This window comes from Cucumis melo, chromosome 11 (assembly GCF_025177605.1).
Source record: "Cucumis melo cultivar AY chromosome 11, USDA_Cmelo_AY_1.0, whole genome shotgun sequence".
NCBI classification, from domain to species: Eukaryota; Viridiplantae; Streptophyta; class Magnoliopsida; order Cucurbitales; family Cucurbitaceae; genus Cucumis; species Cucumis melo.
Genome location: NC_066867.1, coordinates 20,270,289 through 20,286,383, shown reverse-complemented (window position 1 = coordinate 20,286,383; position 16,095 = coordinate 20,270,289). Strand labels below are relative to the sequence as shown.

At 33.8% G+C, this 16,095-nt stretch overlaps 1 protein-coding gene across 5 annotated transcripts; it reads right to left on the bottom strand.

Annotated features, from left to right (window-relative positions):
• Window positions 1–2,369: 2,369 nt before the first annotated feature.
• On the bottom strand, window positions 2,370–11,919 carry LOC103502092 (probable protein S-acyltransferase 15). Of its 5 annotated transcripts, none has more exons than XM_008465919.3 (11): window positions 11,714–11,919; window positions 11,499–11,633; window positions 5,441–5,507; window positions 5,190–5,286; window positions 4,635–4,731; window positions 4,430–4,513; window positions 4,311–4,357; window positions 4,130–4,195; window positions 3,960–4,019; window positions 2,676–2,727; window positions 2,370–2,582 (listed from the first exon to the last, which is right to left on the bottom strand). In XM_008465919.3, the coding sequence occupies exons 1-11, from the start codon at window positions 11,871–11,873 to the stop codon at window positions 2,494–2,496; spliced, it is 954 nt and encodes a 317-aa protein (XP_008464141.2). In that variant the 5' UTR covers window positions 11,874–11,919; the 3' UTR covers window positions 2,370–2,493. The 5 variants fall into 5 exon arrangements, with proteins under 5 accessions (XP_008464141.2, XP_008464142.2, XP_050935408.1 ...); XM_008465920.3 differs by having other exon boundaries at window positions 11,499–11,590; XM_008465921.3 differs by having other exon boundaries at window positions 2,437–2,582; window positions 3,960–3,972.
• Window positions 11,920–16,095: the final 4,176 nt, after the last annotated feature.

Genomic DNA, 16,095 nt, shown 5'->3' with positions numbered 1-16,095 from the left:
CCAGTCAACAAATTAGAGTATATAAAAAAATATATAGTATATTACGTAAAATATATAGTATATTATGTAGGTATATGAAAAATATAAAACGTGGGAACAGAAATGTGAAAAAATTAGATGAAATTTTGAGATATTTATTTAAAATTATGTCTAAAGTAGGTATTTTTTTTTAAATATTTCTTATTCTTATTATTATTTCATCATAATTAATTTTAAAGTACAGAATAATTCTTCTTATTATTATTCCAACATAATCTCCCTACTCACCATTTGATCTTCATTCCTGACCACGATCTCGAATGTCTCATCTTCCAGGGGATGACGGAATCTCACTCGTTGATTTTGGTTTACGTGATGACTCCCACATTTACATCTTTTTCTGTCCCCCGATGTCAATGATGGTGATGACATTGAAGCTCGCCAATTCTTCTTTACTTTTTCTTCCGATGTATGATGAAAATTGATGATGTTTTATGTGGTAATGAAATTAATATTGATGATATATGTTAAATTTAATAAATAAAATATTTTCATATTAGAAAAGATTTTATTTGATAATAATTGCAAATCTACTCTAAATCATAACGTAATATTGAATATGATTATAATGTAAATAAGAAAATATTTTGTATTTAATTTAAAAAATCATTTATAACTAATAATTATGATAAGATTATAATTGTCCTAAAAAATATACTAAATCTTAATAAATCCTAATCAAGATAATAAATTTCATTTTAAGACATTAATAAAATTTTCTAGCAAAACTAAGTCTTTTTCTCTCGATGTTCCAAAAAAATTAAGAATAGGTAACTAAAATAGAATTTAAACAATTACTAAAATTTATATTTACCTTTATACAATATTAAATTTTAGATTTAATGTTCATCAATTCTCAGTTTTAAATTATTTTTTTAATCCTTCAAAATCAATCTTTAATAACATGAATATTGTGTTTAGAAATGTTTTTTCACGATGGTTTTGAACTATTTAAAAGCATGCAATGCACATAATATTCATCTAAATCTCTTCCATCATTAATTTCTGAAAAGAGATTAAAGTCTAGCAGAGTAGGAATATAAGCCTAGAGCCTATAAATTTTGCCTTTTCTCTTAATGTAAGTCTTTAATGATGGCATTTAATTTTTTGCCTCCATTTCCTATTTCCTGCACCCAAAATTTATCTTCCCTCCAACTATAAGTTAGAGAAGTGTGATAATGAGGTCTAAGTAAAGCAAAAATTGATTAAGAAAGATAATAACATTTGATAATGAGGTCTAAGTAAAGTAAACACAATTTATCTTTAACTTTTTAACTCGTTTAAGAGAATCAAACAGTTTACTGTTTTAATAAGAAATATCATTTTGTTATCATCATTATTGTCTCTCCTTTCAGATTTTTTTTCTTTTCTTGATCTTACTATTCGCATACTTAGCCTAATTACTTTGTTAATCTCAGGCCTCATCTGGTATTTCCATATACCATTTGTACAATCCTCCATCTGTTCCACACTTCAACTAACCTAAATAGAGAATATATAACCCTAATTCTCTTTCAAGAGGCCATCTCAATATCATAGGTGTTATAATCGACATAAATTCGGAACAATAGCAACAAAGTCAAGAAAATAACAATTCTTAGCCTAAAAGTAGAACCCTAATATCACAATTGGCTTAGGAAAGAGGGTTGTCTTGGAGTGCTCGAACTTGTACTTCATTGAGGTCGAGTATAAAAATATGCCTAACGAGAAATGCTTGCACCTACTCCAATCAAAAACTTCGTCCCAAGACCGAAGGGGTCAGGAGGATAAGTCAGCCTCAACCTTGCAAAATAGTCAATGAGCATCCTGCTTGCACACTTCCTCCGATAAGAAAAAGAGTTATTCTAATGTGGCTCCTGAACTCTAGGGAGAAGGATCAAGGTCATCTCTCCCTATCAGTACATTATATCTTCAAAGAAAGTAAATTAATTCTAATTATAACATTTTCAAGCTTCCACATTCTTTCACTCACTAACTATGCGTCAAAGTGGGTAGAACAACCATCACACTAGTATTCAATTTTTCCTTAGTCTTGCGAGTTATGAACTTCAGGCCTCTAAACAAATTTGTTGTTGTCTTACCTCGAAGTTACGAGTCTTTTTCCTATGTAGATTTAGACATTAGCTATTGGTAAAAAGAATAAACACCATGGGAGATGAATTTATATGGTTGCTTCAATCAATTGGGTTCTCTTTGTCAGGGATATAGTAAGCTGCTTCTTCGAGTTCGAGACTTGACCTGTACTAATCAAATTACCTGTGGACACACAACTTGGAGTTAATAGAGTGGAAAGGGGCAAGTAGAAACCAAAAAGCAGTAGCTGGTAGGGATTATGATCGATCTTGCTACGTTTCCTATATTTTCTTTAAGAATATACAAGTTAATGGGCACAGAAAATTGTAGAAACCAATACAAATTCGTTCCCAGAGAATGATTCCACGCAAACACAAAGTCTCATTGTTTTGAAACCATGAACTCCTTTACATTCTGTAAAATTCCTTTGTCATATGGGTTTCTGAACTTCATTTCACTGGACCTTTGGCCTGTAAACCACCGAGTTACACAATAGTTGTACAAAGATATATATATATATATATATTCCCATAACTGAAGTCATAGTTCTCTGCAAGGTTTACCCTGCTCAGATTGAACAACAATTTGAAATTCTGGATACCTCTTCCAATGAATCTGAAACGGAGAACGATACGTGGTGTGAAAAGAACAAAACACAACAAAGAAAAGCTTTTTAAAAAGTAGATGAGTCCTATTTAGTCAAATGGTGAGCTTTTGCAATTTGCAAAGCGTATAGTCCACTCACGGTTTTGGTACATGGGACTATTACACGTACATTTGTAATTTTTTTAAAATATTACTATATACTTAATCATTTTAAATACAATTGCTACATTTGCAACTATTCCAAATTTATAAGAAAATATTTTCTCAAATAAATTTATTAATTTTATATCCCCTTTTGGTGGATGTTTTTTAAAAAACAACTTTAGGCCAAACTTAAAAACTAAAAAGGAGTTTAAAACTTTACTTTTAGAGTTTGCCTACGAATCCAAGCATTTAATCAAGAAATATTTTGAAATTTAAGAGAAAACAAATCTAAATTAGAAAAGCAGACAATTAAAAACAAAATTGTTATCCATTGAAGATTTAGTTTTTGGTTTTTTGTTTTGAAAATTAAGCTGATAAATCTACGCATCAATAAACCTTTATGTTTTATTATCCACTTTCTATTGTGAAGAAAAAAAGGGTCAATTTTTCAAATTACAATTAGTTTTTATTTGGCTAAATTACAAAAAAATATTTGAAATCTTTCAAAATTTGTTCAAAAATTCTCTTATAGTCAATTTTATACGAAAGCCATTAAAGTTTTAAAAAAAGTAAAAAAAAAAAAAAACGCTCACATTGATCCAAATTTTACTCAAATTGTCTCACTAATAAAAATCCAAATTAAACTTTTAAATTAAAACCATAATTTTAAATTTATTTAACTGTTAAAACACAATAATCGATCACAAACACAATCAATCTCAATTGTTATTGTTGTAATTAACTATAGATTTTTCTACGATATAATGATTTTAATTTGAAATTTTGATTTTGATTTTGGAGTTATGAAATTTGGTGTAAAAATTGGATCAATTAAAGTTTTTTTTAAATCTTTCAGAGGTATTTATGAAACTTTTCAATTTCGTATCTAATAATCTTTGTTCAACTTTTTAAAAATTCATGAACCTCCTAAATAAAAATTTTAGAACCATGATATTTCCATTTGTATCTAATAAATCTACGGGTTTTTCTTTATAAATGAATATTTAGTAGGTCCACAATCACCCACTTGAATACTAAGTGGAGCAAAGAGTATTTGCACTATTCGCTCCTATAGTGGCTAGCAGTTAGGAACTTACCCATTCGTCCGTTCTAATATTGAAGCAGATACAATATACATGCCACGAGAAGAACGCCACCTAAAAACAGTAAAAGATCCATCACCATTTCTACGAAATCAATATCTTAATGACTAATGTCAACTAAAAGGAACTGCTTCCTAGACAAAGTACAAATGACAGAAATACACCTGCCATACTAATTGTAGAATGGAGAATAGCATGGTGCTCCTGGCCACTTTCCTTGAGAAATTGACCTGAACAGTTGTTGAATATACCGAGTTAGTAACAAAGGCACGGGTTCTTGACGATCCATAAGCATGATTATACAAGTAGCTGTTAGCAACCAAGGCAAAGAATCCAGAAACAAACCTCTAACCTAGCTCCATCACCATCAAGAAGTTCAGACTCAGCCGAATCTGAAAAATCAGCTAACAGTAAATACGGTGCAATAAAGCTGAAAAGGTGGGTATAGATAGCGAAACACTTACATTGAGATAAGCACGTTATGTACGTAGCTTCAGTCCAGATAAACCCAAATAGTAAAACCATGAAGAGGACATAATTTTTATGCCCTGCACTACAAGGGTATGCAACATACACCATATTAACTCAAGTGATGTTATCACATTTACAGCAGTGACGAGATATAAGCTTTAACTAAGATCTTCTTTGATGCCATCATCTACTATTTACCAATACAATTTCCGAATGCGGGGCAATGGTGGTCAAAGCCTTTCACATATGTCTTGCATATTGGACAGCATCTCAATCTATCACCCAATCCAATATCCTTGAAAGAAGAACATTAGCCAAAAGTTAGAGACCAGTCGATTACTCAAAGAAAAGAGCAAGAACTGCCCTGGTAACATAAACACCTACAAACTAAGCAATACCCGCAATAGTAATATAATATTATACTTGACATTGCGAAGAATAGTATTACATTCAAGTTACATACTAAGAAATAAGAACATTATAGATTTTGCAAAATCTAAATCCAGAATCATTCGAACCAAACACAAAAACAAAAGCAATATCGGCAGAAAATTTGAAATTTTGTATGATGGCATACATAATGATTTTGTTATTTTCTTAAAAACAAGAAAGAGGCAAAGAGAAAGAACTATTTCAGTTGAAGGCCTGAGATAAGGATTACTCGTTAAGAGTTCCATTTTCTGCAGGAAAAAGAGCTAGACGGCTTAGGTTTCAAGATATTATAAACTTAATAAGCTCAATTAAATTTTCAACCTGATGGTGAGTGTCAATTTCTAAAACTAAACTTTGGGGAATTGCATCTGAAGGCGATGGATTATGTGACACCAAACCAGGATCACTGAATAACATCCTGCCATTATAAACCTGTATGTTAGAATAAGAAATAAAACCGCCAGCCAAGCAGGCATCAATAGGTAATAGCATATCGTAAAGACATTTTGTAATATATTGAGTTATGGAGTAAAGGAGTCGTGAGGAATGAACAAGAAAGTAGGGAAACATACCTGCAAAGGCCAAAGATGAGCAAGATTATCTGCCCATTAAACAGAAGATTCATCAAAAGCGAAGCATCTGCAAGGCATATATGATATTGTCACTCTGAGCTTGCATGGAGTAGATACCTCTGTTATATTTCTTTTTCAAATTTTGCTGAGAATCTACTTTAGAAAAAAAAACAAGCTAACATTGCAATCTTAAAAATAGAGGACTACTACTCTCATTGCTAATTAGTTTTTAAGTGAAAACTCATGTTATCTAACATGGTATCATAGGCCTAATGAGTATTCATTCCAAAAATGAAAATTTGGATCTAATCCAAAATGGTGAACCCAAAGGGCTCTATCTTGATGAGACGATCTCCCCTTAGAAAAGTAAGGTCCTTACAATCTTAACAAGACATATAAGATCCTTTTTTCATTATCAATTGGCCTTGAGATATGTTATCCAGTGAATTCAAGTAAATCAGTGAGAAATGTAGAATACTCATTTCATCATCAATTGGTCTATGATGAACTTGTTAGACCTCCTCCTATTAAGTTTGTATATAAGAGAAGGAATAGAAAATAAGTCACACGTGCAGGGCATTTGAAGGGGGGAAGAGTAGTTAGTTAAGTAGTTAAGAATTGGTTAGAGCTAATTGGTTAGATGGTTAGTATAAATATTGTTAGAAGGGCGGGAGAGGGGATATCATTGAATTGTGTAAGAAATTGGCTGTTGATTCTAGAGAGAAGAACAACAGAGATTGTAATTCCGATTAATCATTCCATATTGAAATAAAGCTGAATTTCATATCAAAGGTGGAGTTCCATCATTTTGGTATCAGAGTCTTCGAAATCTGGGAATAAAATGGTGCAAACAAGGATTGAAGAGAGGCTGGAACAAATTGATCAAGAGATTTTCGCAATGAAGAAAGAAATAATGAAAGTATCGGCAATCGAATCAAGCCTCAGTGAAATATCGAGAAGTCTGGAACTAATGCGAGTACAATCCGATAAACATCAACAGATGTTGTTAGTGATGGAATCGGTGATGCACGAGTCTGTATCTGCAAAAGGGAAAGAGAAGGAAGCATCGACTAGCAAATCGGCCGATACCGAGTGAATCGCCGAAAATGACCGAAACGAGAGAAAAGCTGAGAATGACGATACTACGGCGGATCGGAGCAAATTTAAAAAAGTAGAAATGCCAGTTTTCTCAGGAGAAGATCCCGACTCATGGCTATTTCGAGCAGAAAGATATTTTCAAATTCATAAACTTACTGAATTCGAAAAAATGCTCGTTTCTACTATAAGTTTCGATGGCCCCGCCTTAAATTGTTATCGATAACAAGAAGAGGGATAAATTTCTTAGTTGGGCTAATTTGAAGGAGAGATTATTAATCCGCTTTAGATCGAGTAGAGATGGAACTTTGTTAGGCAAGTTTCTTCGAATTAAGCAAGAAACAACTGTCGAGGAGTATCGAAATCTGTTCGATAAGTTGGTTGCTCCGTTATCGAGTGTGCAAGAAGACGTAATCGAAGACACTTTCATGAATGGGCTACTGCCTTGGATTAGAGCAGAGGTTGCGTTCTGCCGCCCGAAGGGATTGGCAGAAATGATGCAGGTGGCTCAATTAGTTGAGAATAGGGAGATTATTAGGAATGAAACGAATTTGAACAATTCCTTTGGCGGGAAAATTTTTCCTCAATCTTCAGCCATAAATAAAAACGCAGTAGGGAATTCTTCAACAGGAAACAAAGGGAATACCACCTTTCCTATTCGAACGGTAACTTTACGAAGTTCCAACGCTAATGAAGTAAAAAAAGAGAGAATTACCGCAGGCTACCCGATGCTGAGTTCCAGGCGAGAAAAGAAAAAGGACTCTGTTTCTGTTGTAACAAAAAATACTCAGTAGACCATAAGTGCAAGATGGAGTTACGTGAGCTGAGGATGTTTGTGGTAGCCAAAGAGGATGAGGAATATGAAATAATCGAAGAAAAGGAGCCAGTAGTAAAGGAGTTGGCATCATTGGAGGTGAAGGAGAACAATCAAACTGTGATAAAGCTGTCAATCAATTCAGTAGTTGGGTTAAACGATCCAGGCACCATGAAGGTGAAAGGGATGATCAATAATAAGGAGATAGTAGTGATGATCGATTGTGGAACGACACATAATTTCATCTCAGAAAATCTGGTTAAATCTCTTCCAATAACCATCAAGGAAATGGCTCATTATGGGGTGATCCTTGGTTCTGGCACAACGATACAAGGGAAGGGAGTTTGTGAATCAGTAGAAATTCAACTAGCTGATTGGAAAGTAACAGAAGACTTCCTACCTCTTGAATTAGGGGGAGTGGATGTCATTTTGGGAATGCAATGGTTGCACTCCTTAGGAGTTACTACTGTAGATTGGAAGAATCTCACGTTCACTTTCACTTGCAATGGTAAAAGTATTTGTATCAAGGGTGATCCCAATCTAACCAAGGCTCGGATTAGTCTTAAGAGCATGTTTAAACTTGGAGTAATCAGGATGAAGGGTACCTGATTGAATGTAGAACCATTGAAGTAAAAGAGGACAGGAAACAGGAGGCTGATGAGAAAGAAGAATCATCCTGGGCAATTAATTCAATGGAAAACGTACTTAAAAAGTCTGATGATGTGTTTTCTTGGCCAGAAAAACAACCACCAAGGAGAGAAATTGAGCATCAAATTCATCTCAAAGAGGGTACCGACCCCATTAATGTTAGGCCATACAGATATGGTTTCCACCAGAAGGCTGAAATGGAGAAATTAGTGGAAGAAATGTTGATGTCAGGGGTCATTCGGCCAAGTAAAAGCCCATTCTCCAGCCCGGTATTGCTTGTTAAAAAAAAAGATTGTAGTTGGAGATTTTGTGTAGATTATCGAGCAGTCAATAATGTAACAATTCCGGACAAGTTCCCAATTCCGATTGTAGAAGAACTTTTTGATGAGTTGAACGGAGCCAGCCTATTCTCTAAAATAGACCTTAAATCAGGGTATCATCAAATAAGAATGGTGGAGAAGGATATTCCGAAAACAACATTTAGAACTCATGAGGGACACTATGAGTTCCTCGTCATGCCGTTTGGATTGACTAATGCACCGGCCACTTTCCAAACCTTGATGAACGCTGTTTTCAAACCTTATTTGAGGAAATTTGTCTTGGTATTTTTCGATGTATTGGTCTACAGCAAGAACGAAGAAGATCATGTAGTTCACTTGGGTAAAGTCCTGTCTTCCCTGAGGGAGCATTCATTATATGCTAATAAGAAGAAGTGTAGCTTTGCACAACTGAAGGTTGAGTATCTCGAACATATTATATTAGGAGGAGGAGTTGAGGTAGATCCACAGAAAATTCGTTCTATTGCCGATTGGCCAACACCAACGAATGTTAGAGAAACTCGAGGGTTTCTTGGATTAACCGGCTATTATAGGCGTTTTGTTAAGCATTATGGTTCTATTGCGGCACCATTAACCCAATTACTCAAGAAAGGAGGTTTCGTGTGGAATAAAGAAGCGGATGAGGCATTTGAACAATTGAAGAGTGCCATGATATCATTACCAGTATTAGCCCTTCCAAATTTTGAACGGCCATTTGAGATAGAAACAGATGCGTCGGGAGTTGGGGTAGGTGCTTTGTTGACACAGATGAACAAGCCTATTGCGTTTTATAGTCATAAATTGGCTATGAGGGATAGGGCAAAACCAGTTTATGAAAGAGAACTAATGGCTGTAGTACTTGCAGTCCAACGATGGCGTCCTTACCTGTTGGGGGCGAGATTTGTTGTTAAAACAGATCAGAAATCACTCAAATTTCTCCTAGAACAGAGAACAATTCAACCACAATATCAGAATTGGGTAGCCAAGTTGCTCGGATATTCGTTTGAGGTGATATATAAACCGGGTTTGGAAAACAAAGCAGCTGATGCGTTGTTAAGGAAACCTATAGAGATAATGAATTGTAGAATGACAGTTTCGACCCTAGTAGATTTGGCTACTATTAAAGAAGAAGTAGAGAAGGATGAGATATTACAGAAGGCTATTGCGAAAGAGCAAACATATACAAATAAAAGGAATATTAAATTCTCACAAAAAAATGATATGTGGCGTTATAAGAATCGCTTGGTCTTGTCAAAGACTTCGAAATTGATCCCAACTATGCTACATACCTTTCACGACTCAATGGTAGGAGGACATTCGGGATTTTTGCGAACTTATAAGAGATTAGCAAGTGAGTTATATTGGCCGGGGATGAAGAAAGATGTTCAGGAATATTGTGAGGAATGCGTAGTTTGTCAACGAAACAAGACCGTGGCTTTATCCCCAGATTGGAGTTATATCTCTATGTCAACGAAAAATTTTAACTCCTCTAGAAACTCCCCAACAAGTTTGGAGTTATATCTCTATGGATTTTGTTGAGGGACTACCCAAGGCTAAGGGATTTGAAGTAGTGTTAGTGGTGGTTGATCGGCTAAGTAAATACAGCCATTTTATACCGCTCAAACATCCTTATACAGCCAAAACAGTGGCTGAAGTGTTTGTTAAAGAGATTGTTCGACTGCATGGATTTCCTTCATCAATCGTTTCAGACCGAGATAAAACTTTTCTCAGCACTTTTTGGAAGGAAATGTTTAGACTCACTGGAACAAGGCTGAATAAGAGTACCGCATACCATCCGCAATCGGATGGCCAAACAGAAGTTGTAAATAGAGGGCTGGAGACTTATTTGCATTGTTTTTGTAATGAGAAGCCAAAGGAATGGGTGTTGTGGTTACCATGGGCTGAGTACTGGTACAACACCACCTCTCAACGCTCATTGGGAGTTTCACCATTTCAGGTGTTGTACTGTAGGAAACCTCCATCATTGATCTCATATGGGGCTGGTGCTACATCTAATTCGACTTTGGCCGAACAGCTAAGTGAAAGGGATACTGTGTTAGCTGCTCTTCGTGATCATTTATTATTGGCACAGCAGCAAATGAAACAATATGCTGATATGAAAAGGAGACATATTGAATATGATATTGATGATTGGGTATTTTTGAAGATAAGGCCGTATAGACAACTTTCTTTGAGAAAGAAACGTAATGAAAAATTATCTCCAAAGTTCTTTGGCCCTTATCAGATTGTGGATAAGGTGGGAACAGTGGCATACAAATTGGACTTATCAGCTACTACTTCGATACATCCTGTCTTTCATGTTTTGCAATTAAAGAAGTTTGTAGGAGACAGAACTGGGGTACAGCCAACTATCCAGTTTATCAGTGAGAATTTAGAGTGGCAGGCTCAACCGGAAGAGGCTGTGAAGTACCAGAAAAATGGTAATGGTGATTGGGAAGTTTTGATTTGTTGGAAGGATTTACTGGAACATGAAGCTTCGTGGGAGTGTTATGATGAAAATCAGCGGCTATACCCTACTTTTCACCTTGAGGACAAGGTGAATTTGGAAGGGGAGGGTAATGTTAGACCTCCTCCTATTAAGTTTGTATATAAGAGAAGGAGTAGAAAATAAGTCACACGTGCAGGGCATTTGAAGGGGGAAGAGTAGTTAGTTAAGTAGTTAAGAATTGGTTAGAGCTAATCGGTTAGATGGTTAGTATAAATATTGTTAGAAGGGCGGGAGAGGGGATATCATTGAATTGTGTAAGAAATTGGCTGTTGATTCTAGAGAGAAGAATCACAGAGATTGTAATTTCATTCCATATTGAAATAAAGCTGAATTTCATATCAAAGGTGGAGTTCCATCAGAACTAAAGGAACTTTCGTCCTTCAAATCGAATTGTAAGAAATCGTCAGTTAGAATTCGGGGGGGGGGGGGGGGGGGGGGGTAAGCCAAGTACAATCCCGCCAGTCGGATTGGAATGAATTGCGAAGTGTACAGTTGACAGCAGATTCAATACTCGTTATTCTTAAGACTCTAGAGAGCAACTTCTACTCCTATGATATTTCAGCTCAAAATTATTATTTCAATCACGTTATGCAAGAATTTCACCTTCTCGATCATTCAGGGCAATCAGTTCCTAAGTAGAAAATTGAGAAACAAAAATAACATTGAGAAAAGGACCTTGTCGAACAAAAGCTATGTAAACCAGCCAGACAAAAAGTACACTGAAGAAAACGAACGCCGGAGCAGACGAGCGGACTCGAAGAAGCCGCCTGCACCATCCAGCAGCGCTTGCAACAGTTAGAAGCATCATAGCTGGAAAAAATTAATAACCTCACAGTTAATGGAAACCATCAATCAAGCTCCGAAAAAGAACAGGAGAGAGATAGAGAGACCTGAAAGTAGGAGTTGAATGAAGAAGGACAAATCGGAGAAGAAGTGAGGAACAAGAAATTGGGTGCTTTGAGTAAGCAAAACAAGTATTAGAGAGACTATGCAACGGCCGATGAGATCCGGCCATTTGGCCGGTTTCTTCCGGTCATGTAATTCCACCATTTCTTTTCAAACAAAAATTCATCGCACTCGATTGTGATTCGTGGAAGAGACGAACGATGATTGGTCACTTGCCTGAAAAAGCAGGCTATTATTGGGCCTTACGTATAGTTTAGGCCCATTATACTCGGCCCATGAGTCGAACTTGGAAATTGGCTGAGGATGAAATTAGGGAAAATCGTTGGAATAGCAAATTTATGGGCAGAAAAAAGAATAATAATAAATTATTAAATTATTTTAATTTATGACAAACCTAATTGTTAGAATAATTTTTTTTATTTTTTTTGTTCAAATTCACTCCTCTACCGACAATTGTCCATATACAAATAATAAAAAATCAAATAAAATATCACATATCACGAATACAACATCTTTGTAAACATACCCACCTATAATAATTCTTAACTAAATCAAAAAATTATTTTATTGTTCCAACAATGCTTAAAGATATGCCATTAGTTTCAATTTGCTATTTTCGTCAAAATTAACCATCAAAATAACAAAATATTGGATTACAAATAGAAAAATAACAAATCTAAAAAATATTTTGATTTATGGCAAAAGCGCCTGCTGAATATTTTTTTTTTCAATTTTTTTACCTGGGTATACTCTTTACAAAGGGCAATTCCTTGCATACAAATACAATGTAGTATATTTGTATAGGTCAAAAAATCCAACAAAATATCAGAGTACAAATAGAGTATATTTGTAAACAAATTCACTTTTGGTAACTTTTAACTAAATCAAATCTCTTGCTACAGAAGATTCACCAACATCCCTAAATATATAGCTTTAGTTTCACCATCTCCTAGTTATTAGAATCTAAATCAATTAACTCACAATTTTTTATATTTCATATTATTTATCAAAAATTTATTAAATAATGCATATTACAAAATTTTAATAACAATTTGAATATACAATTTATATCATCCCCTAAAATCGTTAATTTGAATTCAAATTTTACCTCGTATCTCTAAAATAACACAAATATAAATTCAACTATTTCGCATTTTTTATTCTTCAAACTATTCATCAAAAAATAGCCATAAATAATACATAATACATATTTGATAATTATTAACCTTTTGAGTTTTAAAAATATATATATCTCAACCTAAAATAGTTATTTTTAATCTCAATTTTAACCTTATTTTTAAATCCAATTTTTACACTTTAATTTTAAGTAGTTAGTTTGAATCCCTAAAATTATTCTAAAGATACTAAACTTAAATTTGAGTTAGATTAGCATCCCTAAAATAATGCTAAAATAACAAACTTCATTTACAACATTTTCATCCCCAAAATTTTGTTGATTTAATAATAATTTCGTAAATAATAGGGAAACTTGCGTAAATGTAACAAAACACCAAAGTATTTATTTATAACAAAACTCATAAAATTAGCCATTTTTTTAAATATTCAAAGTTTGCCATTCCATATTTCTTTTCTTTCTCGCGATTCGTCTTCCTCCTACTATTTCGTCTTTCTCGTCTTTTCCTGCGATTTCGTCTTTTTTCTTTCCTTTTTTTTCTACGATTTCTTTCCATCATCTTTCTTATTTTTCAATTGTTTATTTATGTTGTTTAATCTTTCCATCGTTTTTCTTCTTTTACTTTTTTTTTGTTTCGATTTTTTTCCATCGTCTTTCTACTTTTCCTCTTCTTTTTGCGATTTCTTTCCATCGTCTTTCTTCTTTTCCTTTTTTTACGTCATTTACATTTGGGTAACAAAATCTAAACGATTGTGTATAATACTGTGTACAAAAAAAATAGCAAAATCTAAAAGATCGTGTATAAAGAATCTTGAAAAAAAATTATTTAGATTGGAGTAGCCAAATATAAACGATCGTGTATAAAGAATCTTGAAAAAAAATCATTTAGATTGGAGTAGCCAAATGTAAACGATCGTGTAAAAAAGTAAACGATTATGTAGAAAAAATAAAATATTGTGTATAAAGAATCAGATTGGAGTAGCCAAATGTAAACGATCGTTTAAAAAACATAAACGATTGTAAAAAAAAAAGATAGTGTATAAAAAATCTTGAAAAAAAAATCATTTGATTGGAGTAGCCAAATGTAAACGATCGTGTAAAAAAAAGTAAACGATCGTGTAAAAAAAGTAAACGGCCGTCTATGAAAATCTAAACGATCATGTAACAAAATTAAACGATGGAATTGAAAAGATAAATTGTAGCCATATCTAAACGATCACATATAAATTGTAGCCATATTGTATAAATTGTAGCCATATCTAAACGATCGCGTTGTAGTCATATATAAACGATCACGTATAAATTGTAGCCATATCTAAACGATCGCGTATCAAACAATAACCAAATCTAAACGGTCGTAAATATATTAGGCATGCGTTGTTGACAGCGTGGTTGACGGAGCATTTTTGATATTTTACACGGTGGGCCTCTGAGCTTTTTCCATTTTTTCAATTGTTCTATAAGGTGTAAATATTTTACTGCTTTTTTATATTTTTGAAAAGACCCCTAAATAATACATAATACACGATTGTTATTTTGAATTCAAATTTTATACATTATCCCTAAAATGATGATATCTACAAGATTATGGGGTTTGTTATATTTTAAACAATTTTTTAATAATATTGGTAATTATTTAATTTCTTAAATGACTTTAAATATGACTTAATGGCGTTTTTGCAATTAATTGAATCTTCTTCCTTATGTCTTTTAAATTAAATCAGAGAAAAGAAAAGAAACATGAAAAATAGGAAGAGGGGGTAGTCGCAAGTTGAAAAAACATAGTAGAGAGAGTTTTTTCTAGCAAAAAAGATTGATAGAGAAGAGTGTGGTGTGACGGTTTCTGGCGTTCAACAGGAACAGAGACATTGGTCAATGGAGAGGAAGATGTTAGAGGTTTAGTTGTGGTTTTTGAGGTGGACAGAAGATGACGGTTTTGCGCTGTTTACGGCAACTTCAACGTTCGTTTCAACAACTTCGCAATGTGTTTAACGGCTGGTTTAATGGTTTTGGAGTCGTTAGAGGTTGGTTTAGCCATTAGAGGAAGACGTTGGAGTTTCGATGTTAGTGACAACAGGCTTTTTTTAGCAGCGTTTGATGGCATCCGGCGTTGATCGTGGGTTTGTGGCGGGTTCTAACGTTTCGACGTCTATTGGAGTCGGGTTTAGTCGACTTTCACGAGTTTAGCTGCAAGCAAGACGAGAATCCCAAAGTATTCGATAAGAGGAACCACAAGAAGAAAATCCAAGTATGAAGACTTTGAAAGGTTTGAAGGAGACGAGCTGGAAGCTTCAATAGTTTCTGCAACTGATGGAAGTTTGATTTTGATGTGTTAATCATGTGTTGGGAGTTTAATTTTAATTATAGGGTATTTGTAGTTTTTTGAATAATTGTATTTAGGATTCAATTTTTTCAGTTAGGTAGGGACATTTAAGACATTATCTTAGCAATTAGTTTTCTATATTTTTTGATTTTGCTATTTTATCAATTTAAATAAAAATTTACCATTTATCAAAAGTAAACATTTTATTTTGCTATTCTTCTTGTCAGCCCTTGAAACTAAAACCATAAATATGTTGTTCCAATCTTCTCCAAGCAAGAAAATATCATGTTTAGTTAAGATTTTTCATAAATGAATGTTGTTTACAAATACTATTCGTGATCTGTGATATTTTGTCTGACTTTTTTACTTATACAAATACATTGCATCTATATGAGAGTAATTGTCTTTTGTAAAGGGGTATAATCGGGCAAAAAAACTAAAAAAAAAAAAATCTCTAGTAGGCGATTTTGCTATAAATCAAATTATTTTTTGGATTTGCTATTTTTCTGTTTGCTATTCATTATTTTTCCATTTATATGGTTTTCTCAAAAAGAAGAAAATATTTTAGTTAAGATTTACCATAAATAAATGTTGTTTACAAATACAATATATTCGTGATTCGTGACATTTTGTTTGATTTTTTGTTTTATACAAATACATTGTATCCGTATGAGAGGAACTAACCTTTGTAAAGGGGTATAATCGAGCAAAAGAAGTAAAAAAAAATTGATTTACTAAAGCACGCTAGCAGCAATCAAACTAAAACACACACTCTCAACTGCTTCCTTTGAAAGGATAAGGCCCCCTTCTAACTGACAGCATTGCTACGTGTTGGCACTCAATTAGTCACGCTGACACATCACTCAGCTCCTCGACGAACTTCGGTTACAAAGATTTGATCCTTAGGC